At 41.3% G+C, this 24,797-nt stretch overlaps 1 protein-coding gene across 1 annotated transcript; it reads left to right on the top strand.

Annotated features, from left to right (window-relative positions):
- Window positions 1-15,140, top strand: ehd3 (EH-domain containing 3). Its single transcript, XM_061091383.1, has 9 exons — window positions 1-405; window positions 619-985; window positions 6,561-6,737; window positions 7,347-7,444; window positions 11,812-11,953; window positions 12,073-12,172; window positions 12,453-12,623; window positions 13,488-13,652; window positions 13,767-15,140. The coding sequence occupies exons 2-9, from the start codon at window positions 759-761 to the stop codon at window positions 14,292-14,294; spliced, it is 1,608 nt and encodes a 535-aa protein (XP_060947366.1). The 5' UTR covers window positions 1-405; window positions 619-758; the 3' UTR covers window positions 14,295-15,140.
- The last annotated feature ends 9,657 nt before the right edge of the window (window positions 15,141-24,797 follow it).

The raw sequence follows: 24,797 nt of genomic DNA on the forward strand, positions 1-24,797 counted from the left end.
CGAGCCGAGCCGTGACAGAACGGGACAGAAGATAACCTGCAGCGCTTGAATACAAACAAAACCCTCAAACATCTCCCTGTGAATATTTCATCTTGGAGAGGAGAACTAGAGTTTGCTTGTGGGGGGTTTTGTTGCGGGAGCAGCGGAACAATAACCGGGGCTGTGACAGCAGCTCGGTGCATCGTGCTGTGTGGTGGTGGTGGGGGGGGATTCCTCTGCCGGCTCCTCCTGGACCGAACCGAGCTGCGGTAACGGGATATGTCGTGCGTGACAGGAAGGATTTAGGGTTTATTTTGTTTACCTTCTGTTTATTTACTGATAAACAGATAAACAAGCTGAAGGCAGTGCGGCTGTGGCCCAGGAGGACAGAGTGGCCTGGACCCCAGAGGACTGATGGACCGGATGGTGAGAGAGAGAGAGAGAGAGCTTTGAAGGGTCGTCTTTAAAGGGTCAGCTTTAAAGGCTTCAAAGGATCAAATCTGAAGCTGAATATAATATCAGGCCAATTAATATTTCCATCACCTATTTAGAACAGTAGGCCTTACTCTGACTGTTATTTCTTCTTTAATATATCTGCTTTATTTTTTGGATTTGTGCTTTTTTTCCCTTCTAAAACAGACTTTTACAAGAAAATATTGGAGCTTTTCTATGTGAAGAAAAAAAAATCAAGACAAACATCCAATCGCTCAAAGACTCTTATTGGTTGACAACCGCTCATCACTAGCATCTGTGGCTTCGCTGGACCAGCACCTGCAGCCATGTTCAGCTGGCTAGGGACAGACGACCGGAGGAAGAAGGACCCGGAGGTGTTTCAGACGGTCAGCGAGGGCCTGAAGAAGCTCTACAAGACCAAGCTCCTGCCGCTGGAGGAGAGCTACAAGTTCCACGAGTTCCACTCCCCGGCCCTGGAGGATGCTGACTTCGACAACAAGCCCATGGTCCTGCTGGTGGGACAGTACTCCACCGGCAAAACCAGCTTCATACGGTGAGAACCCAGCACACGGTTCATGTGGGAAAGAGAGGAGGGGATCACACAAACATAGACACACACCGAAACACACAATGATAGAAAGGGAGAGGCTGACACACCCAAACTGACGGCTCCCTCTCTCAGCCTCAGCAGTGGAGCAGTTTGACAGCAGGGTGGGAGAAGAGGTGGATGGTCTTACAATAGAGTTAATTTAAAGAAGATAGAACTGCCACAGGAAAGAGTAAAAAATAAAAGGAATAAAAGACAAAATCATCCATAACACACACACACGTGAAAAAACCTTACTGGTTGGATCCAGGCCCCTGCAAGCTTTATTGAATCCATAAAAAGTTTATTTGACAGACAACATAACGCACGCACACACAGACACAGACACACACACACGCACACACAGAGAAACCCCTGATGCATATGGAGGCAGCTCTGCCTGGCACTGCACCCGTCTCTGCAGAGGTGTGTGTATTTTGCATTCGAGTCTAGATGATCATACTGACGGATGAACATGTCAGCAGCGTGTTTAAAAGTGAAGTCTGTGTGGACGTGGGAGGCCAACGTGTGACCGAGTGCAGAGCTGCCGGGGCCTCCAGGGGCCGGGGGGTCTGGGGGACCTGGCTTATCTATAACACAAATATTTTCTGGGGAGCCAGGAAGTTGTGTTCTGCAAGTGTTACGAGTGTGTTGTTGTAGCCTATAAACATTTTCGTATCAGTCGGTAACTATAATTATTACAAATGTTGCATTATTGTTTCTTTCAAGTGTAAAGACAGATTTTTGCTGCTGATTGAAAGTTGGGGTTTTGAACTCTTCTTTATAGACGGATAACGACAGCACAAATCACTAGGGACAGGAATCGGCAGGGACCTCCCGATACGATACTATCACGATACTTAGGTGGCGATACGATATGTATTGCGATTCTGTGGGTATTGCGATTCTGTTAGTATTGCGATTAGATTTTAAGATTTCCTGTTTTTTTTTTTTAAATACTGGACCATGGAAAAATGTTGAATCATACCTTAAAATACAACAGTCAAATTCACTTAGAGCTTTACAAGTTTTATTTCAAATATTAACATTAACTTAATGACTGCCGGGCAGCCAATAGAGAAAATAAATAAAAATGTGCCGTATTATTGTACAGCCCCTGTCAACTGCACACAAACTGACAGATTAAGAAATGTATGCCACTTAGGCTACTTTAAAACAATAAATAAAAGGTAAATTAAATAGAATGAATAAAAGTTTACTTAGAATATAAACTTTGAAATAAACAAAAAGTAGACCATGATTCATTGTTGTTTGCATGTAGGCGATGCAATGCTAGTGCTTGGGTATGTTTAGATTCTTGTGCAAAAACAAGAGCTGGTCAACTTGCTCCCTCCATATATCCCCCCCTTATAAACCAATAAATAAGTTTTAAAAAAATCGATTTTGGAGGCAGCATGGCGATTTAAAATCGTCATTCACAAGAATCGCGATTTGTAATTGAATCAATTTTTCTCCCCATCCCTTTAAATCACCTCGTTTATCCAGGAACATAATGTGAATTCAGCAGATTTTTAATAAAGATCAGTTTTAATTGTGATGATTAGAAAAACATCAGACGAGAAGAGTCACTTGTTGACCTGTGGAGGGATGTGCCTCAGTGCAGGGGTGCTGCCAAGGGGGGCCAGGTGGGGCCACCTTGATTCAGTAAAGGCTGTAATCAAAGTTTGTCCTTTTTAAGCCTTAGGTGCAGCACACAAGTCTAAAGTTAATGAAACAGGACACATGTAGTAATAGCAACAGTCTATAATACTTTATAAAGCACTTTCTAAATAAAAAGGAAGGTCATATTTGTCCGACTGACTTTATTAAGTGATATTGATGAAAAAGCAGCCATGTGCAGTAATATAGGAAAATCGTGGATGTGATGCATTGAAATACATCGAGATGCAGTGTCGTGGATTAAAATTGTTGACTGCTGAATAGTAATGGAATCATGAGGCTAGGGAAAGTACTAGTGAGTTATACAGTCAATAGATCATCACAGTCATGTCAGAAAGGAAGCACCTCCCACCTCCCAGCTCCTGTCCCTGTGCCTCAAGATTACAGCTAATTACTGTAAAGACAAAAACAAATATCGTTAACTTGTGTCTTGCTAGCAAACAGACTGAGGGTAAAACAAAGAACATCTAAAATGTTTATTTCTCGAAGTTTTCTTTCCATTAGAGTGAAAGAAGACGACATGGAAGAAAAATAGACCAAAATCTCAAAATTGACCAGTACTGTCCTGCCTCAGACTGCATAATTTGGATCATAGACTCCTCATATAATAGCTATTCATTCTACAACTGTAGAGTATTTAACAATTGTGTGAGAGATTATTATTTACCTTTTTGTTTTTTTAAATTAATAATGAGGAGAAGTGCTCTCTCACCTGATCCCCTGTCTCTGCACGTCCCTGGTCTCTTGTATGCTGCACCCATTTGAAGTCATTTTGCACATGGGTGCCAAATACATGTGTAACTTAGCATAAATTCTGATTAGTTAAACCCCCTTCAACAGTAACTTATATGGCATAAAATAGGTTTATCTATAGTTCTATAGTCCGAAGTCTGTCAGGGCTGAGGGATATTAGCAGCTGTGTGATGAACTGCAGAACTACTGCTGACATCTTGCCTTTCAGACGTACGTGCACGCACACACACACACACACACACACACACACACACACACACACACACACACACACACACACACACACACACACACACACACACACACACACACACACACACTCTCGCTCACAGAGCCTTGTCAGTAATTAGTTGAAAGCTACAGAGAGGATGCTGTTAGTGACTTCCTGCCATAAGACAAGGCAGTGCAGACATCCCTGCTCGCTCTCTTCTTCCTCTGCTGCTGTCTCTGATTCTCACTGATCCTCTCTCTCCTTCTCTCTTTCTCTCTCCTCTTTCCTTTTTACTCCTTCTCTTACGAAAAACACCCACACACTCAGCGGCCTGACCCCCTCGCCACTGACATTGTAGCAGTAGGACGAGGAATGTAGAAATTGCTGAGTAACCCTGTGTCAGGGCGTTTGACAGCCATTGGTTTCATATCGCAGGGTCCCACTGTGGAACACGGAGCAGAGCAGGTCTCAAGGATGAAGCTGAACAATCTCCTAGCTTCTGTCAGCCTCACCTTAACTACATGGGACACTTTGTGCTTTGTCATTTGGTCCATGTGCATTTATCCCCTATATGCTCACTTCTCTCTTATCAAAACAAAATAGGCTTTGTGCAGAAATTACATTGAATTACATTGAAAGACATAATTATAAACCAGCGATAAATCCAAAATTAAAATTGCGAAGGTGTTAAAGCTTTTTTAAAGAAGAGCATATAAAAGGGTTTTAAACGTAGTAACAGATGCCTCATGGCTAATCTCCGCCTGTAAATCCTCCCAGAGTTTGGGGGCCTGTTCTGCAGACTCCGATAGTTTCTATTCTTAGTCACCAATCGGGCTTTAGGAACTAGCAGAAGTCCACGATCAGCTGATCGAAGGTGGCACCCTGGCTCATGGAGAGTTGGTAAACCCTTGAGTTGTGTAAAGCCTTAAAAGTCTTCAATAAAATCTTATAATCTATGCAGAGAAACAGGAAGCCAATGTGGCGATGCTAGAATCTGTCTCATATGCTTTTGGACCAATTGTATGTGACAGACGCACGGACAACCCTATGTTAATCCTATAGGCTGTAACTAATGATGGACACAAGATGGCTCCCCAAATGTAGTTTAGGTTTTAATTATTTATTTGGTGGTATAACAACAGGGTGAGACTGATATATTAGATTGATGTGAATTTTCAAAAGATTTGGAACATAAGTAAAGACATGTTAAAATAAAAAGAAAAAAATGGATGGAGAGACAAGATACGATGGAGGATTAGTCTTTCTCTTTGGTGGTTAGTCAGAGGGCAGTAATCTGAGGCTGTCTTCTCTTTTTGCCATGAAACTATAGATTATTTTTCTTTTTTTCAAATTTACAAATACATGTTTTCCTTTAAGGTGACTGGACACATTTTGGGTGCTGTAGCGATGTCGTAAAGTAAAGCTGCCGTGGTGACTAATGTTTTCTCGTTGTCTTCTCTAGTCGCAGGTCGATTTGTTGCTTTAAAGCCCATGAACTGGAACTTTTGAGGCTGTGTGTTGGGGGAAGCCTGAGTCTGCGAATCTTCAGTTTTATCATTGCTGGGCAGGAAGAAATGTGATGAATGATTGTGAGCTGATACGTATGTGGATTGCAAACACACACACATAGTATGTCTCCTATCAAACATGCAACCTGGGAGATGGTAGCCTCCCCACAGACAGAGAGGAGGACTCTACATACACTGACAGAGACGGCTCTACCAGGCACTGCTGGCTCCTATCACAAGGTGTATATATATATATATATATATATATATATATATATATACATATATATGTGTGTGCTTATGGAGAGGTTACCCCTCTTAACATCTGGTTGCAGTTACAATACGTAAACATCCAACACTTGAAATTTATGATCCTTTCAGCAGTAAATCTCTGTTTTTTTATGGCCCGTGTTCGCAAAGTTGACAGAAACGCACTAATCTTCATTTCGAACATGTGTGTGGTGTCACTGAATTAACAGCCGGCGATTCAACCTTTCACCCTAAAACATATATATGGCATCTGACTCAGTCTTGTTGCCTGGGTGATAGTTACAGATGAGGTCGAAAGTTTGCATCAGTTGCAAACTCTTTGTTGTAAAACACGATGAGAAATGTGCATTTTGAGATATGTAATGTAAAAAGTCTCCCTGAAAACTGTGCTCAGTTAAAAGCAAACATGCGGAAAATCTCCATCTGATTCTGTCCCCTGTTTTCACCCCGTCAGCTGTTCTTGATCACCAGTGAGGAAACACGCCTGTGGCGAGGTATTATCCCTGACCAATTGTCATGTCAGAAAAGGAAGAGCTGAACCACATTCCTCTTTTTGCGTCCAAGGTTTGAGATCATGCTGCAGAATATTTGATGAATATATTCACTTTTTGCAATTTATGGGTTTACATCGGAACATAGGCAGTTTCCTGTCCGCGCAAGAGCCCCATCACTCAGTAAAGAGCTGATTGAGGGAAAAACGATTTCCTCCGTCCTCTGTCTTTGTCTCATCTGATCACAAAACTCTCCTTCTGAGGCACTTTTTCTTTGTTTGGCAACAAACCTAATTCTGCTTATTCAGGAGCCAGTGCATGGCGGCCGTCCAGCCTGCGATGATGCCAAACGCCCTAATCTTGGTTCCAGCAACTTCTAATTCAAGGCAGACTACGTTTCTGCTGATTTTTAAATCAAATCTTACCATCTGTATGAGCTTCCTTTCACCATGATCACTGTGAAAAGGCATGCAGGGCTTTGTTCATATAAGAGGCTGAAGATGTGGCACACATCTGTCCTGCTGCCTACAGATGAACTTATCTTATACGGTGTAAATATTATCAAAACCATCTCATCTCCTGTCTTGTTTAGCTTAAGGCCAACTTTCATGTCCCCATCTCGCCCCCAGCTACCTGTTGGAGCAGGATTTTCCTGGAATGCGGATCGGCCCCGAACCCACCACGGATTCCTTCATCGCGGTGATGCACGGCGACACCGAAGGCGTCATTCCCGGAAACGCTTTGGTGGTTGACCCTAAAAAGCCCTTCAGAAAGCTGAATGCATTTGGGAACGCATTCCTAAACAGGTAGATCCCTACACACAAACACATACATATACACACACATGTTGTAGAGGGAGTTTGGATAGACTGATGTGGTCAGATGTCTTATTGAGGTGTGTGTTTATACCAGGGTAATGTATATAATATATATATATATGGTGTAGGAAAGACTGAGGAAGAGACTGGTGAAGAACCAGAGAGTGAGAGTGACAATCCACACCACTGCTCTACATTCCTACGTGATTGAATTTCCCTCTGCTCACTGATCAGGCTTCCCTCTGTAAGAGAGAGAGTGTGTGTGTGAGAGGGAGAGGTGCTCAACTTTTGCAGAGTCATCCTTCCAAAACTCTACACTCTGGCGGTAGAGACCTCACTGTGAGGGCCCACCACTGCTGAAAGGAAACAGTGCTGACTGTCAGTGGGGATTAGTGGGGGGGTTCACAGTGAGGATGACCGCTAACCTGTTGGTATTTATCCAGCTGGACAGAGAAGAGAGGGAGAGATGGAGGAGAAGAGGCAGATAAGGGAACGTTAGAGGTCTGGTGTGGATGATGTTTGTTTTTAAAGCGTTTTACACTTCTGTCCTGATACTTTAATGTCTTTGTGTTTGTGTGTGTGTGTGTGTGTGTGTAGGTTTGTGTGTGCCCAGCTGCCTAACCCAGTGCTGGAGAGCATCAGTGTGATCGACACACCAGGGATTCTGTCTGGAGAGAAACAGAGACTCAGTCGAGGTAACGCACCACACTCGAGGCTCACACTTTTATCTTCCACTGTTTATGTTAGTGTGTGTGTGCGTGTGTGTGTTGGTGTGCATTCACCGGACCCATTCAGCTGCAGCCCCCTTGTCCCACTGATCTCTGAACAACAATGTCAGCATTTCTTTTGGACGCACACGTGCATGTGTTTATTTTAGCTCGTAGCTATCAGGAGGATTATGCCTCATTCATTTCAAAGAACAGGAAGCAGCAACAAAAAGATGGGCCTCGAATGCGCTAGGTCTCTCTCACACACTGACACTAAATAAATGCACACAATGTGTAGGTTTCCCTTTGCACTGCCCTGTGCTGAATTTAAAACATGAACAACACAGTGTACAAGGACTTTCACACGTTGAAATGATCAAGTAATATCAACATAGAGACCCACAGATTTAGTTTTAGCAACAACGCTCAAATAAATGTAGATGGGGAAAATGTATGAAGCTACAAGCTAAGCATCAAGGCAATTCACGTAAATATTTTTTTATCTTTGGGGCCCATCTATTTACAAAAAAAACTGGTGGGATATTGTTGGTGTTATGTGTTTTTTCATGTACTTGACACACAAACTGAACTCAACAGAGAGAGACGACAGTGTGAAGAGAAGTTTAGGTGTGAAAGGATCCAGAGAAACCTTGCCAGCTTCCTTACAGGTTGATGTGTGTCTGGCATGGCCGGGATTCCCAAAGCTGAAAGCTGGCATCGCCATACCAACGACTTACATTAACAAAAGAGTTCGGATAATTGAAGACAGCTATAATTTAGTCTTTTAACATTCATCCCATTACAGTGTCCATTCCATCCTTTTGTGTGTTCTCTCTTAAAGGAGACATATTATGCTTGTTCAGCCTAAAGTCTGTGGTAAAGGGAGCTCCTCTACCCACAGACAACACTGCTCCTGAATCTCCTCCTCAGTAGTTCGGTATCGTAATGACACGGGACATCACAATACCCTACATTTGCACAATGAAGGCCTAGTGGCTAGTCTGGCATGTCCCCGGCAAAGTCAGGTCAAGCACGAGTAGAGACCAACCTTTTCCTAAAGGCACTGGAAGCGGTTGACCAATCACAACAGAGTGGGCCAGCTGGCCCATCAGATAGGTGTGGGCCTCATTAAGAGGGGGGCCTTAAAGAGACAGGAGCTAAAACCATGTGTTTCAGGCAGAGGCTGAAAAGAGGAGCTACAGCAATGGACAGTGTGAGGAGAGTGTATTTTCTGAACGTTAGAGTATATAAACCTTTTCAGGTATTAACTAAAATTCAAATAGTTGAATAGAACATGAGCATTATGCCGCTAGTTGCACATCACAGTATCACAAAAACATTGGTATAGTAATGAGATTTATATAGGATGTTGTTATATAACTGATGTGTTAGCTGGTATGTTAGCATTCATCTGTTATGATATTTTGTATTAACATCACATAAAATGATCAATGGATTGGAACTGGTGCAATCAGACCAGATGCTGGTGGAAGGAACTGGTATTAGTGTTACTCATATGCACAACATTATAAAGTGAGTATCTTGAATTTCAGGGTGTTGACATGATGAAACAAGCAAGCACACACACATGCTGTTCCAAAGGCTAAATAAAAACAAGGAACAAACTGTGGTCTCTGGGTTCAGCACATTACCTCATACTAGGGTTGGGTCTTTTGTGGATTTTCCTCAGAACTTGAGCTGGGAAACATTTGAGTTACAGGAACATAAATTGTTAACCAAAGCTTCTCTGTGGAGAAATAAGAGAGAAATGCTGCATCAGCACCAATAGAATGTCAGATGCAGTTTAATCGAAACAGACTCACATCAGCTCTGTGTTATTTTCCATGAGGTCTCAATCCAAGTGTTCGTTAAAACATTGTTGTCAAACCAAATAAACTTCACAGGGAGGCGTGGCCCGACCGTTGTCTGTTCAGATGGAACAAAAAATACAGGCTTATACCTAACGTCCACTTAGTCAGCACAGATGTTTTCTCTGAGGACAAAGTTTGTGTATGGTCAAGCTGTTTTTTGTGTGTATATGTAGGTGTATGTTCACTTTCTTCATTCTGTTTGATTTGTGTGTGTATGTGATATTTGTATGTTGTGTCTCATCCTTTGCTTTTGTTACTTTTCTTTTAAACTGTTGTTTTATCAGTATCTACATGTGTGTGTGTGTGTGTGTCTCTAGATGAAGATTTGTCAGACTATAGCTCCCTACATAGATGCCATTATGGAGGTATTGTAGAAATAAATCGTCACCAACCAGCTGCAAAAAGCCTGAATATAAACTTATCTTGGCTTTAAATTATTTGTAGACTGTTGCATGTTCTTCACCGGACTCTTTGTCATATGGTTTGGAGAAAAAAACATAAAATTATATATATTGGATATTTAAGACCAATTATCTGCATTGTGTTGTGGAGGAAACTGATCTCACCTTTTTGTAGAGAATTTCTCGAGTGGGCACGTTGATGATGTTTCTAACACATGACAGATGCAAAACAGAGAAAAAAACAAAATAAATACAAATATCTCTGGAATAAAAAGAAGTGCCATACATGTAGAAGAGACAGGCGACATTTCAACTTTGAGAGAAGAAATTTGAGCGCTTATGACGACAAGGGCCAATGTTCTGTAAACAACAACACAAGATAACCACAGCGGAATGTATACATCATGTCCTGCCTCATGCAAGCTCAACCCAGGCTTCATGTTTGAAAACTTTAGGGAAAGTTATTTTAACAACCAGAAATTCTTCGGGGGGAGATGCTCTTGTTCGCCAAAGGATAAACCCTAATGTCCAAAACCTCTCAATTCCCAAGCATTTGAACATCAAGTGCATTGAGTTAATTCATGACCCCTTCTCTGTTTTTGATAATGGATGGACATCACGTCAGTGCCATTCTCCGTCTTAACCATGAGCATTGTACATAAGTTATAGGAATCGTACAGATCTCTGTAAATTGACGGTAGGTACGCCCCAAAATAAACCAAGTGTTACCTATACCGCATTTTTAACCCCTTTATGATAATAAAAAGTCTTCAGATTTATTTAGTTTCTTTATGATAAACAATGAAATGAGCATTACTGCCTTTCATTGGCCGACCAGAGAACAATCTTGTTTTTTGAACCAAACCATATGAAAAGTGCTTTGTGTGAAAAACAAACCACTAAAACTCAAATTCTCTCTAAACTCTCCGCTCCAGCAGCAGCAGCAGTGTGGTCTCTTTCTCCTCTCAGCTGGAACAAAAGGAAACATATTTCCATGTTTTACATGCTTACTGCTTCCACTGCTTAACTCCTGCTCTCGTCCCAGTGAGGGGACTTTTGAATTATCAACATTGATTTGTCCTGGAAGACGACCAATGCCATTCATCGCTAGAATCTCTGCATTTGTTTTGTTTGACAATCATGAGCCAGTTAAGAAAATGATTCGACCTTGAGAGAAAGTGATTCATCTACTTGGAGGAGCAGCTGTGGAACAACAGTATCAGTGAGATTGGTGTATCAGTCCAAGTCAGAATCAGATATTTTCAAAGTGATAATGTGTAAAGCTTGATAGTGTCTGTAGAGTGAAGGTAGAAACAAACATAGCTTCTCAGAAAAAACTGTATTAACACGAAACTACTACCAACTGACAGCAAATGCCTCCTAGTTGCTCTCCAGTAATCTCAGCTGTAACAGGTTTACCACTGACTGCATTGTCTTTCAAGTGTCCTTCAGTGTGGGTTGTAAATTTCAGCTCCCTAATCCCTTGATTGTGCTCTTTTGTTCTTTGTTCTCCTCTCATATCCTGTGGAATTTTTCCAGGTAAGAGTCCTTGAGCGAGACAGAAGGTCCCGAGAGTCAGTGATGGAGTCCTGCCGACAGACGCAGTCACTGACATGTTATAACTGCATTTACACTTTCACTTTCAGTCTTCACGTAAAGTATTTCGAAAAGTCAAAACTTCATGTTTTATGGTAAGGATTAATGGAGTCCTCTTATTGAGTTTGAACCTTGGCTGCACAATCTCTATCAGTAAACACATATTGTCTCTCAACATGTTGCAATGTGGGCGTCCCTCCTCTGTGACCTGAAGCCATTGCAAGGCCTTTGTCTTGATGATGTTGCAACATCACAGTCCATTCTCACATTTTTGGGATAACAGATGATTTTGATCATCAGCGTAGATACTTGAACTGAAACTGAGGTCTGTTCAAATGCCTCTGGTGACACCGGGATGGGATGAGAGCAAAGAAATGAGAGAGAGAAACAATCTCTTCTTATCTGTTACCTTCATTCTTGTATTTCACACTGTGACTCTCGTGTTCCTCCCTCCTCCTCCTCTTCCTCCTCCTCCTCCTGTTCTCAGGGTATGACTTTGCTGCGGTCCTGGAGTGGTTTGCCGAGCGAGTGGACCGGATCATTTTACTGTTTGACGCCCACAAACTGGACATTTCTGATGAGTTCTCAGACGTGATAAAGGCCCTGAAGAACCACGAGGACAAGATTAGGTACCTAAAGCTACACAAAGTAGTCCTGAAGTCTTCCTCACTCAGTGCATGTACATAAACCTTAACGAGGATTCATGTAATATTAATGCGGGATGTTCAATTTGGTTGTTTGTCTTCAGGGTTGTGCTGAACAAAGCTGACCAGATAGAGACCCAGCAGTTGATGAGAGTCTACGGGGCCCTGATGTGGTCACTAGGGAAAATAGTCAACACCCCTGAGGTATAGTAACAATCAAAAGCCCATTTTTTTTCAAAGTGGTAACCATTGCATCATCCATTCATTTTTTTGTTCTGAAAGGAAACTTTAAACCTTTCTACTTTTGGTCGAACTTTGGTTCGACCAAAAATGTATTTGACGTGTGCTTTGACTGTTTAGTTTGATCCATGTCCCATCCACTAACATAGAGGAGGAGGACTTTATGACCCACGTTGGTCCTTTTATGTCTCTTCTATCTTGTTTTGGTCCCAGCCACACTGAATGTCCTCTCTGTCCCCAACAGGTGATCCGTGTCTACATCGGCTCGTTTTGGTCCCACCCTCTGTTGATCCCTGACAACAGGAAGCTGTTTGAGGCGGAGGAGCAGGACCTATTTAAGGACATTCAGTCTTTACCGAGAAACGCAGCGCTTCGAAAACTCAACGATCTGATCAAGAGGGCAAGACTGGCCAAGGTGAGAAACAGACACACCCCCCCACCATACTGATGAGAATCTGGCTGTGGAACAGTTACAGCTACTGTTAAAAGTGATTCTCAGACCTGGGATGTAGTTCATGCTTTTTAGGAATGACACTTCATTTCTTTATTCTTTTAATTTTTGATAAATGTCCCTCCTGCTGTTATTGGACAGTGTCATGTTCCGATCAGAGCATCGGTCACTCGCCCTGTCCATCCTGTCCAGCTGTTAACCTTGACAGACAAAGCTTGTTGCTGTCTGAGAACCAATAGAACCAGACAAATGGTCTTCCTCTCCTCCTGAGCGAATGATTTCCTGTTTCCTCTCTGGACAGGAAGTCAGGTATGAGAGGCGACAGTCCAATGCCTGTTGTAGGATGTGCACAGGCACACAACTCAATCACTGGGAAAGATGAGTGCATTTTTCCTGTGTAACAGCTGATGGGGTTTGTGTGTGTTCTGGGATGAGCTTCAAGGACACAAGGTGGATTCTGGGAAACACACACACACACACACACATTTCACAGAAGCAACATAACAAATATGTTTTTTCCCATTTCTTTTTCAATGTTTGTTTTCCTATTTTTGAGTTTTGATCATCCTCTGATTTCTTTTAAAAAAAAAAAAAAAAAAAAAAAATTCTTTACCATAGAGGTTAAATATTGCAATAAAGAGAAATTTGACATATTAGTATGTCCAATTTAAACATTAAATAAATAATTTGAAATGTGTTAATGTAAATAATTTAAGGACTAATTAAAATATTTGTGTATGAGACTTAATGTCTTGTTTTGTTATTTTTCTGACAGAGTAGCTGCTGAAATAGCTTGAATGTGATGAATAAATCCCTCTCTGTACGCAGGTTCATGCCTACATCATCAGCGCCCTGAAGAAAGATATGCCCTCTGTGTTCGGGAAGGAGAACAAGAAGAAAGAACTGATCGGCAGCCTGTCAGATATCTACAAACGCATCGAAAGAGAGCATCAGATATCACCTGGAGATTTCCCAAATTTGAAGAAGATGCAGGTATTGAGGAAAGAGTGAAGAGTGAAGGAATGCAGATTTATAAATACAGGATTAGATTGATGAGATCTAAACTTGAGATGTGTTTTTTTAATTTATTTTGTATTATCCCTCCAGGACTTACTCCAGTCTCAGGATCTCAACAAATTCCAGCCCCTGAAACCCAAACTCCTGGAAGCGGTCGACGACATGCTATCCAACGACATTGCCGGTCTAATGGTCCTGGTTCGCCAAGAAGAAAACCAACGCCCTAACCCAGTTGTGAAGGGCGGTGCGTTCGACGGCACTCTGGACGGCCCGTTCGGCCACGGGTACGGCGAAGGGGCCGGAGAAGGCATCGACGATGCCGAATGGGTGGTTGTGCGCGACAAGCCGGCGTACGATGAAATTTTCTACACGTTATCTCCCGTCAACGGAAAGGTGACAGGGGCCAACGCCAAGAGGGAGATGGTGAAGTCAAAGCTGCCCAACACAGTGTTGGGAAAGATCTGGAAGCTGGCGGACATCGATAAGGACGGGATGCTGGATGATGAGGAGTTTGCCTTGGCCAATCACCTGATAAAAGTGAAACTGGAAGGACATGAACTGCCTTCAGATCTGCCTGGACACCTGGTGCCGCCGTCTAAGAGGAAAATACCAGAGTAAATGTAAGATTATCCCCAAGTCCCTGCTCCGCAACCTGTAAGTAGAACCCCACCCCCACCACCAGACCCATCTCTAGAGAAAAGGATTCCCAGTAGAAGAGGAAGTTTCCTGTAGCATCATAGCAAAAAAACTACAAATGCACAAAGTAGACTAAAAATTCCAACTCCCATTCTGCCCTGTTGCTACAGCCGCACATCTGCAGGCTTTCCTTTCCTTCAAGAGGCAAAGATTAGAACAAAATATGCAAATTCAAATAAAATCAGCACACTGACTGCAAACCTTTATATGACGGAAAAATCTACGATTGTATTTTTTAACACAGAATTGAGGATTCGACCTTGTCAACAGTGTGAGTTAGATTTAACTGCAACATCTCTTCTGCGCTTTATCCAGGGTGGAAATCTGGATTCTTTAGATAAGTATATTCTTTTTTTAATTCAAGGTGAGATATATTAGTTGTTTGGATAGAGATGTTAGCACAACTGATACAGTGAATAGTAAAGAAAAACTAACAAAATTCTCAACCATGAAACACTGGAAAATAGAAAAATGCAAGTTGGTCGGAACTACTGGAAGAAAACTGGAGAGAATGTAAAGACAAACAGATGGAAAGTCTTGTTGGAAGGATTATTTGAGGTATAAAATGCAAATAACCAGTTTATCCCCATTGAAACTGTGTCATAGTAACTATTATATGATATTATTATCTGTAATCAACACAGTACTACAGAGACGACTTTCACAAGACCACCCAAACATCTTTTATTTTGAGGTCCTGAATAATTTTAGGTCTCCTGAGAATTCTGGCTTTTGTTTAATGGAGAAATATTAAACCGCTTCAAAGACTTCCTGTCAAATGTCTCGAGAATATACACACGCACACACACACACACACACACACACACACACACACACACACACACACACACACACACACACACACACACACACACACACACACACACACACACACACACACACACACACACACACACACACACAAAAACACACAAATACAGGGCTTGTATTTTAACAGTCCTGTTAACCCAAAAAGAAAATGGTCTAAATCAGTTACTAACTCTTTAACATGTAAAATAATGTTGGCGTGTGTGTGTGTGTGGGACGCCGTGCATGACATCACCATCCTGCATTAGATAGAAGGACTTTGAATGGAACTTTCACGATGAAGGAGGAAATCTCTTCAAGCAGAGGAGAAACCTCAGAATGTCGAGCGCTCTGTCTCTTGGAGGATCTTTGGAACTGTTGTGAATCCCGTGAACACATCTGACGATACTGTGACTTCAATATGAAACTGTTCTCTCGGTGTTGTTCGGACACATCAGTGCTCTGACGTTCTCCCTATATATTGTGGGGATGATGAATGTTGAATGTTCATGGTTCTGTGTGGCCACATACTGACTCTTGTATGTACGTATGCATATGAACACAGTGTTATTATTTGTAACGTATGTGTATCGAGTCTTAAACATTACACAGGCTACTGCTGATGGGATTCTTCTGGTGGGTTATTAACTGAAAACTGAGGCAACTCCGTTATTGTTCACTAAACTAACTCCCCAGTCCAGAGAGTGAAGATGCAGCTTTCTGCTTATTTTCTGTTAACAAACACTAATCCACACATAATTCAACGTGTTTCTCTTTTTTTTGTTGGTGAAGAATAGATTGGCTTTCTATGTCATGTATATAAACTGTACACATGTAATACATGTTCTTCACCTGTATTACTGCCAGTATATGGATTCATTATAACTGTATATCTCCCCAGCACAAGATTAAACACTAAACTAATTAAAATTGGATGATGAGAAATATTCCAAACGTGTTGGGAGCGAGAAAATATTAACTCGTTTTGAGCCTTTAGAATTGATGTATTGAAAATTGATTTCCAGTTAATAGTCATTAACGCCTCTCCCTGTGACGTCGCTGTGCTTTTACTGTGAATCTTATGTATATAAGAAGACTACTTGCATTCCATGGGCACAGATTGTAAAAATCATCCATCTCATCTCATGTGAATTATGCATCATTAGCTCATATTTCACATCCACGTCAGAAGATAAAATATGTGCTTGTTTAATATGGATTCTCCGCAGAACACCACACAATGGTTTCAGACCCAGCATCGCGACGTGAAATATTGTCTTCTGCTAAATGTCCCATGTGGAAAAACACGGGCGTGATGTTATTTTATCTGTTTTTAAGATGGCGATGCATTGATTAATCTGTACTTCACTGCTTTCCTGTCGACATAAAGAGTCTAAGACGAAATAAAAATCATTTACTCAACTCACTGCCTCCGTTTTGTTTAGAAGCTGTAGAAGTGTTGAATAAAAAAAACAAACGAGGAAGGAAAGATAACGATAAGAAATGACAGAATTACACAAACAAACAAAGAAGATTCAATGCATTGTTAAAATATGTGTTGTTTAACTTCAACTAAGGAAAGTAAAGTGCATTTCTTAATGAGAATTTTCACGAGATTTATCCATATCTTCAATTCAGTTTGAAAATGTTCTCTATCCATGTTACTGTGTGTGTGTGAGTGGCTGTTTGAGACAGGAAGTAAAAGCCTCCCCTTGGCCTGTGACCAAAAGACCCCTTTTAAAAAGTGCACGCACTTAGGGAAGATGCAGCACCCTCTCCTCTCACACAGGAAGTTCTGTTCTTGTCCACCATTTCCTGTCTTACCTACCTTGACCCTCAAACTCACACACACACACACACACACACACACACACACACACATTCACACACATTCTCCATCAAAGATTTATGTAAATATTTGTGATCAGTCTCACACGAATCAACCTTATATTTTCGAGTAATTTCATTTATTTTAAAGAACCCAGAGGATATAATGTCTCATCATCGTGTGCAGTTCTGATTATTTTTTTAATATGTTCATGAACCTTGAAGTCTTTGAGAACATGAGGCAATGAATGAAAATAAAATCAACTAAAATTAGAAAAGTTAGTGTGGAAAGAAAACAGTAGATTATTTGAAGTGTAGTTATTTCAGTCTTTCCTGGAAACTGAGGTAAAACGACACAGAATGATGGAGAGAGCCCAGAACGAGCCCAGAGAGACGGACAGACGGAAAGTGTGTGTGTGTGTGTGTGTGTGTGGGTGTGTGCTGTAGAGTGAGAGAGATGTAGGAAAAGGAATTTTAAGTCAGAGAAGCTGTAGCATGTTGTCCCTGTTTGGGTTGGGATCTTATCATGTCAGGGGGAAACAGTACATCATATTGTGTGTGTGTGTGTGTGTGTTTGTGTGTATGTCAGGGCGTGTGTGTGTGTGTGTGTGTGCAGTGACTGTCTGTGATGGATGTGTGTGTTTTTCTGGTGGAGTAGCACGGATGAGGAAGATGTATGTCAGGATTAAATGTACACACCCAGATACCCGAGGGAACGACTATTTCAGAACACAGGGTGAGGATGATGTTCTCCCACACACACCCAATCACAAACACACACACTCTCAAAAACACATGTACACATTGACATTGGTAATTGCAGTATCCATTGTAGGTGACATGTGATGTAGCAACATCCTTCAAATTAGATTATTTATATTGTGTATGTGTGTGTTCTGTATATTGTCTGTTTCTTTTTTTTTTTACATGAATTTAGACTGTGACCCCTGGTCTCAAGGGTTTTATTGACATAAAAGTTCTGAATGCAATGGAATTCTTGTTTCCTTATGATTCTACCCGCAGTAAATATCAAATATATAATACAATGAGGTTTAAAAAAAAAGGAATAAAGAGATTATTGGGAGACACATACATGAAACCTGCTTCTTCCCAGAGCCCATTTGAGTTCAGGTTGGTGGAGGTGATCTGCAGAAGGACAGACAGAGATAACTGGGCAGTCGAGTGTGGAGCAGAGATTTATGATGGATCTGAGGCGCAGGTAAACATGGGATTAGAGAGAAGTCAAGCAAACGCTGGGGTCGGGGGAGTCTGGAGCTTGTTTTAATACTCTTGTGCACAGATAAGCCTGGTGAAGACTGGAGCGTGGAGACAGAGTTGATTCATGGACGACTGGTTTCAGATATGCAGGTGGATTGGAACAAACAGACCCTCACACACTCGGACAGGGAGAAGGAGGAACTGGGGACAACGAGGGAGCAGCAGGAACCATGAGGGAGAGGCCTGATCATGACATGCTGTCATCTGCTTCTCTTCACCTGCCAGCGATGAGCTTCACCAGGAGGACATGGGTATAGTTCACACTATAGTTCAAATTCCTCACTTGTTTGATCCCTCACTGGCTTCCCACTGGGAAAAGATGCCAGTTTTCTTTGTGGCCTGAACCACGGGCACGTCCACTGATGACGCTCTCTGACTCACAAACGCCACTTCAACGTGTGTGTGTGTGTGTGTGCGCTTGAGGGTGGAGTGGTCACAAGGTTGGTGACACCCTACTGTTAATTGCCCTCTGTCTCCATGGTAACACAAAGTGTGAGGACAGGGCATGATGACACAACAGGACACACATCTAATAAAAATTTGACATGTCTTTGTCATGGTCAGGTGACGATTCTCATATTTTAAGTATTCACTAGGGTCTTTAGTTTGAGCTGATATCGTAAATGAACATAAATAAAGACAATGACGGACACCTCACGTGTTGTTATGGAAACGGTGTCAGGTCACATGTTTCTGCCGTGTTTGTATCCTGTGACCGAAGGAAACAATTAGTGTGTCTCTGTGTTTTAAGGGTAACCTCAGGTCCTGGTGCTGGCCGCTCCTTGAACCTTTTCCTGGCTTAAACAGAGGCCATGGACGAGGTCAACACACATACACAAACACACACACACACACACTAGGGAAAGCCTGCATTTACAACATATTGGTTAAGCCCATTGACTTAAAGATACATTCCCATTATACATCTTTTGAGAATCCTGTCAAACAAGCCTGACCTTTGACCCAGAGCATAACAATCATCATTGTTTGGAAACAGGAAACAAATCAGGAATCCATTTTATACCTTTAAACAAGGAAATCATTTATCCAAAGTGTTACCACGGTTACAGTTGTAAAAAGGTGGGGTGGACGAATAAAGTCCATTTTATTAGGTTTTATCGTTTTGATTTTAAATAGTATATAAACGAATATTTTAACAAATATTTGATGCTATAATGCAACTTTTTTTATTATTTTATTTATAATATTATTATTATTTTAAGTACATTTTTTAAGTTCAGCACATTGGTTCAAGCCTGCTATATAAATACACTTTGCCATTGACATTGTGATAAATGTTTCAAAGTTTCAAAGCGTCTCAACATGTTGATAAAAGGAATCAGTTGTGTAACAGCATGTATGGAGACACTCTATCTCAGGAAAGGAAAACAACACGACAATATTTCACATTCCTGTTACACAGAGAGATAAGACAACATGCCGCACTGCTGTGAACCAATATTTCCTCCATGTGTTTGTCTCCACGTGAACGACCTGACAGAGCAGATACAGGATGTTGCTGTTTGATAAATGTTGGCGTTTTCAGTCATGATTTCATTGTCATCAAAACAAGAAGACACACCTTAGATATTCTACTATTTCTCTTCTTGGTATCAGTGACAGCGACAGATACTATTTACTGCACAGAACAAACGCTAATTCGAGATGATGCAGGATGGTTTTAACTCACTCATCATCTGTTTAGGAATGCGATGGGGTGAATCTTTCTGTTATGATATTAATAATTATTACATATGAAGTGTAGTGTGTTCAGTTCAACCTAGGTTTATTCATTTTCCTGTAAAGTGTGTTTGTGTGTGTGTGTGTGTGTATGGAAGTATGTGTGCACATGCAGGAAGAAAGTTTTCAATGTTGTTATGTAAGACCTCCAAATAAAGAATTTTCTGATACGTTATCGGAGAACATTATGTTCACCAGACTGACTCCGCTGTGGACAGCAGGCCTCATTCATCCAGGCGTGGACGCTCACTGGTCATTAGTTCAATTCTAACTTGACCACCGTGAGTTCAATGTGTGACTATAGTGTAACTTTTAAGGTGGTGCATCTAAACGCAGAATAAAGACAGGCCCACATTTGTTGCTGTTTGTTTCTTTTAAAGTTTTACTCCATTCAAAAATCAGTTTTTCTTGTTATTACATCACTAGTTCATTCCATATATTCAACAGTTGCAGTCTCCGCCGCACATTGTAGTTTTCTTTTGATTTTGTTAGTGTGGATAACCTACTCAAACATTGTATTAAAGCAATCAAGTATACTTTATTGTTCCCATGGGAAATTGTTCTTGGGCCGAATAGCTACAACAGCAGCTGCAGAACAGTACATTGTGCAACAAACAACAACAAAAAAACAGTACACAAAGACATATTGTGTAAGACCCAGAACAATGATGATAAAACACTAAAAGTTTATAATGAATAAAAGATGGAAAACAGAAACTGGCAATAAAACTTAAAAACCAGAGTGTAAAATGTGTCAAAGTGTAAAGGTTTCTGAGATACATGGCCGAGTGGACGTGTTTACTCAAGTAAAAGGAAATACTTTCTATCAAACATATTTAAAATATTAAAAGTTTAAGTAGCAACGGTCAACCACATGAAAACTGCTCGCTCTGATTGGATCAGTGGATGAAATCCCTTCTTGTTTTTGATCACTTAAAACAAAATCATTAAACACAATTTTAAAAACAGTACATTATAAAAATAAAGTAGACTAGAAATTACAGTTATTTGCTGATGTATGTAGTACAGAAAAGTGAGAAGTACCTGAAATGAATCTACTTAAGTAAAGTACAGATACATGAAGTATGTATGTACTTTGCTGCATCCCACCACTGCTTGAATGTAATTTCACTTCATGGAACCAGATTCATCCTGTCTCCATCAGCTCCTGCTTCACTTTTACTGTCTGTTTTGCAGTGTTTTTCATTTTATTGCAGGCAGCTCAGTCATCTGAATGAAGCCCGGAGGAACGCTTCATCACTCTGTGAGTGAGCGTCTGTCAACCGAACAGGTCAAGGGCCGGGACGAGGAGAGGATGTGCCAAGAGGAGACAGGGGACATTGTTTGCGAAACATTTTCCTCTGTAAGTGACAGACAGGATGTATTCTCAGGAGACACAGAGTTTATATATAAACACGCTGGTAATCAAAGCTCAGCTATAAATCTGTCAATTAAAAAAGATATGCACCGACACAATTATTGGCTTCTCCTCTGTTACTTGTGAAAAATAACTTTCAATCCTTTTTCAAAGCTCCACAACCAATATAGTGGAACCCTTTGATTTTACAAACCCTGTCTATAAATTCCAATGATTGTGAAAATGTCGTACATGACCTGTCAATATCTATTATTTATGATAAAGGTATAAGGTCACATAGTTTATGTGAGAAATTATTCCTGTAATCGGATTAATCTAATCCAACAGTTTTTCTGGGGATAAATTGATCAGAGACTAAATTCATCTTCTCTTCACATGTCTCTGCTGCCACCCAGCGGTTACTTGCGGTGGTGTAATACCACTATACCATCTCTGTATACTCTTTAGTGTTGTCTACCTCTTTATTTACCTGCCTCATCCCACTGACAACTGGGTTTTTAGTTGGTTACCAATTTAGTGAGTGGATTTACTTTGACATTGATTTACATGTGAGTCAAACTTTGAACAGAAATCATTTAAATCTACCTCAGTTTCTTTATTCACTTCATAGTCATCTATGTGATGTAAAATACCACAGTGTGATGTTGGTCCAGGTTGATGAAGCCTTTGGAAACTGCTCCACAAAAACCTAAACATCAGACTCAAACAATCTGAATTAACTCAAAGGGGAATCCGGCTTTCAGGGAACTGGATTAAAAGTAAAACACTTCTTTCTTCTGGTAAAATAAGTGATAATCTCTACGTCAGATGTTCTCTTCTTCAGATCAGTGTCTGATGTCCTTCAGAGCCCAGCAGATGTCGCTCTTCTCTCCTTCTCCTGCCCTCTGAAGTTAGAAAATGTTTCATATTCTGGTTTCCGAAACCTGGTTTCCAGCAAAATGAGGACTTGTTTAATCTGATTGGGGACTGTAATTAACTCAGTGAGTTGGTGTGTTAAGGATCATAACAAAAAAGTAAGTAGGGGAATATATAAGGGAAAATATATGATGACATTCCAGACTCCCATTGCCAGATGAACTGACAAACTGAAAAATCTCCTCTCACCCCTGAGCATCACCTCAGATGACTTTCTTTAAATAGTTTCAGACCCAGATTCATATTTTTATGTCCTGTCCCCCTTTCGCCTTCATACGTGTGTGTTTATGTGTTTGAGCTCCTGATACAAGGTTTGTACTCACACCATCAGACGACCAATTACACAACGTGGTTGGATTCGTTTCTAGAGAACCTGGCTGAGTAGATCTGCACATTAATGAGGGAAAAAATGTCCAGCGAGAGATGAGGGCAGCTCGAGTGCAGCTTTGCAACTGTGAAGGTGTTTTTCCAAACACCAAACCCCCTCATCAATGTAATGAGTGCTCAGCGGATCAGTGGTAAAATCATAAAGTCAATGAGCACAGGATTTAATCCACATCTCGCTGCATCTTCTGTCATGTTGGATTTACTCTGATTAAAATGCTTGTACATGATGGTTCATGAGGCCAAGACGAGAGCCTCGGACATGTCATATTAAATTTGTGCATACGCACGCAGGTCTGCCAGTGACCCACCTGTAGCAGGATGAAATCAGGACACTAGCAGCCTGAGCTTTTACTGCCTGGTGGTGAAAGAGTTCAGCTACTTAACGAGACGATAACAGTAAAAATATATTAGTGAAAATACTCTTTCCTCATATCTAAATCATTTGAGATGTTATACCACTAGGTCCAGCTCATTACCAGTGGATACTTACTGCCTCGATTTTTGTGGGCACCTGTATTTTGAGGTCATTGTCCAGTACACGTCCGCAGAATTGGGTCCAGACTTTCTCCAGAGGTTTTTCTTTCACACATGAAGAACACAGCAGAGATTCTGCTCTCAGAAACATGACATAATAATTCTGCCGTAGGCATGAGGATCTCCTGCTGTGTTCTCAAATCTCACATCATTCCCTTTGACCTTCTGCTGACTTTTTACCAGGGGGTAAAGTAAGTAAGTAAAATTCTAAATTTGACACAAGAAAAGCTAATGTTTTGCTTATATAATATACTAAAGGAAGCAAAGCAAATGCAGTCAATCTGCAGAATCACCCACTGATAATATGACAATTTTAATCGCTGTAATTTTGCAGCTGGTGTAAGTGAAACAATTTCTAACAACTGAACCCCTGTGTAGTTATACCTATAATAACACATCACATTATTTATTGATTACACTTTGTATTATTGATATACTGACGTGTGACAGCTATGATTTAAGATTTTGTCTGTTTGAAGATGTAGTGACACATAGAGCCATCCTATAATGATCAGTGCAACCATGGTGACCTTGGCCTGAAAAAGCTCCAGCGTCAGGGAGCGCACAAAAACATGCTCCTTTATCCCGACAGTAAAAGATTGTTTGTAAACAAAAAGCGGACCGAAAACACAATCTGCTTTGTTACACTTCAATGGGGAATTCATGTGGCGCTGAGGCAGACTGAGAGAGATATGAGGACGGAGTGGGGGGGGGGTGGGGGGAGAGAGACACATAAAAGCCAGCGAGAGTCAGACGAGAGTCTGCAGATGAAAGGTGAGAGAAAAAAGAGAGTGTGAACAGAGCAGTCACTGTGGTGATGGTCCAGTCCGGAGAGAGGGACACAATGGGATGCCATGAGGACACACGCACAGTCACATTCATGTGTTTATAAATAACTAGTGTTTGATGTCAGCTTTTCCTGACAGATGGATTCCACATAAATTAAACCCTGAGAGAAAAAGTAGCACATAGGATGGAGAGAAAGAGGCGGCAGGAGACGTGAGCTTCCTGGTGTAACTCTATGAACCACAAAAAAGTGTCACTTTAAGACCGGCTGCCGTAGAACTTGTCCTGTCACGTTGTCATGGTAATAAGCATCAGCACATTACACCGCAGGCCTCTGGCTGAACAATCCGATGGTGATTGGGCTCAGCGGTCCCGATTTCTGCACAGTCTCGCGCTGTGAGACACATGCTAATGCTGCTCTGCATGACAAAAAGAAAAGGAAGGAAGAAAAGAAAATAAAGAGTAAAAGTACCTCGTAAAGCCGCCGTCCGCTGTGCTTCAGAAATTAAAAAGGAAATTAAAAGTGGGGATTTGAACTGAGATTGGGAGATGAGAAAGGGGCGACATGGGCGACCGAAAGGACTGAGATCAATATCTTCTGTATAATTAACTACAGCTTCCTGGGTTGCTAGGAGACCGAATAGAGATGAGAGAGAGAGGAGAGAGAGAGAGAGAGGAGAGAGAGAGAGAGAGGAGAGAGAGAGAGAGAGAGAGAGAGAGAGAGAGAGAGAGAGAGAGAGAGAGAGAGAGAGGAGACACAAAGAAAGACACAA

Source organism: Limanda limanda, chromosome 18, assembly GCF_963576545.1.
Source record: "Limanda limanda chromosome 18, fLimLim1.1, whole genome shotgun sequence".
Classification (NCBI taxonomy): domain Eukaryota; kingdom Metazoa; phylum Chordata; class Actinopteri; order Pleuronectiformes; family Pleuronectidae; genus Limanda; species Limanda limanda.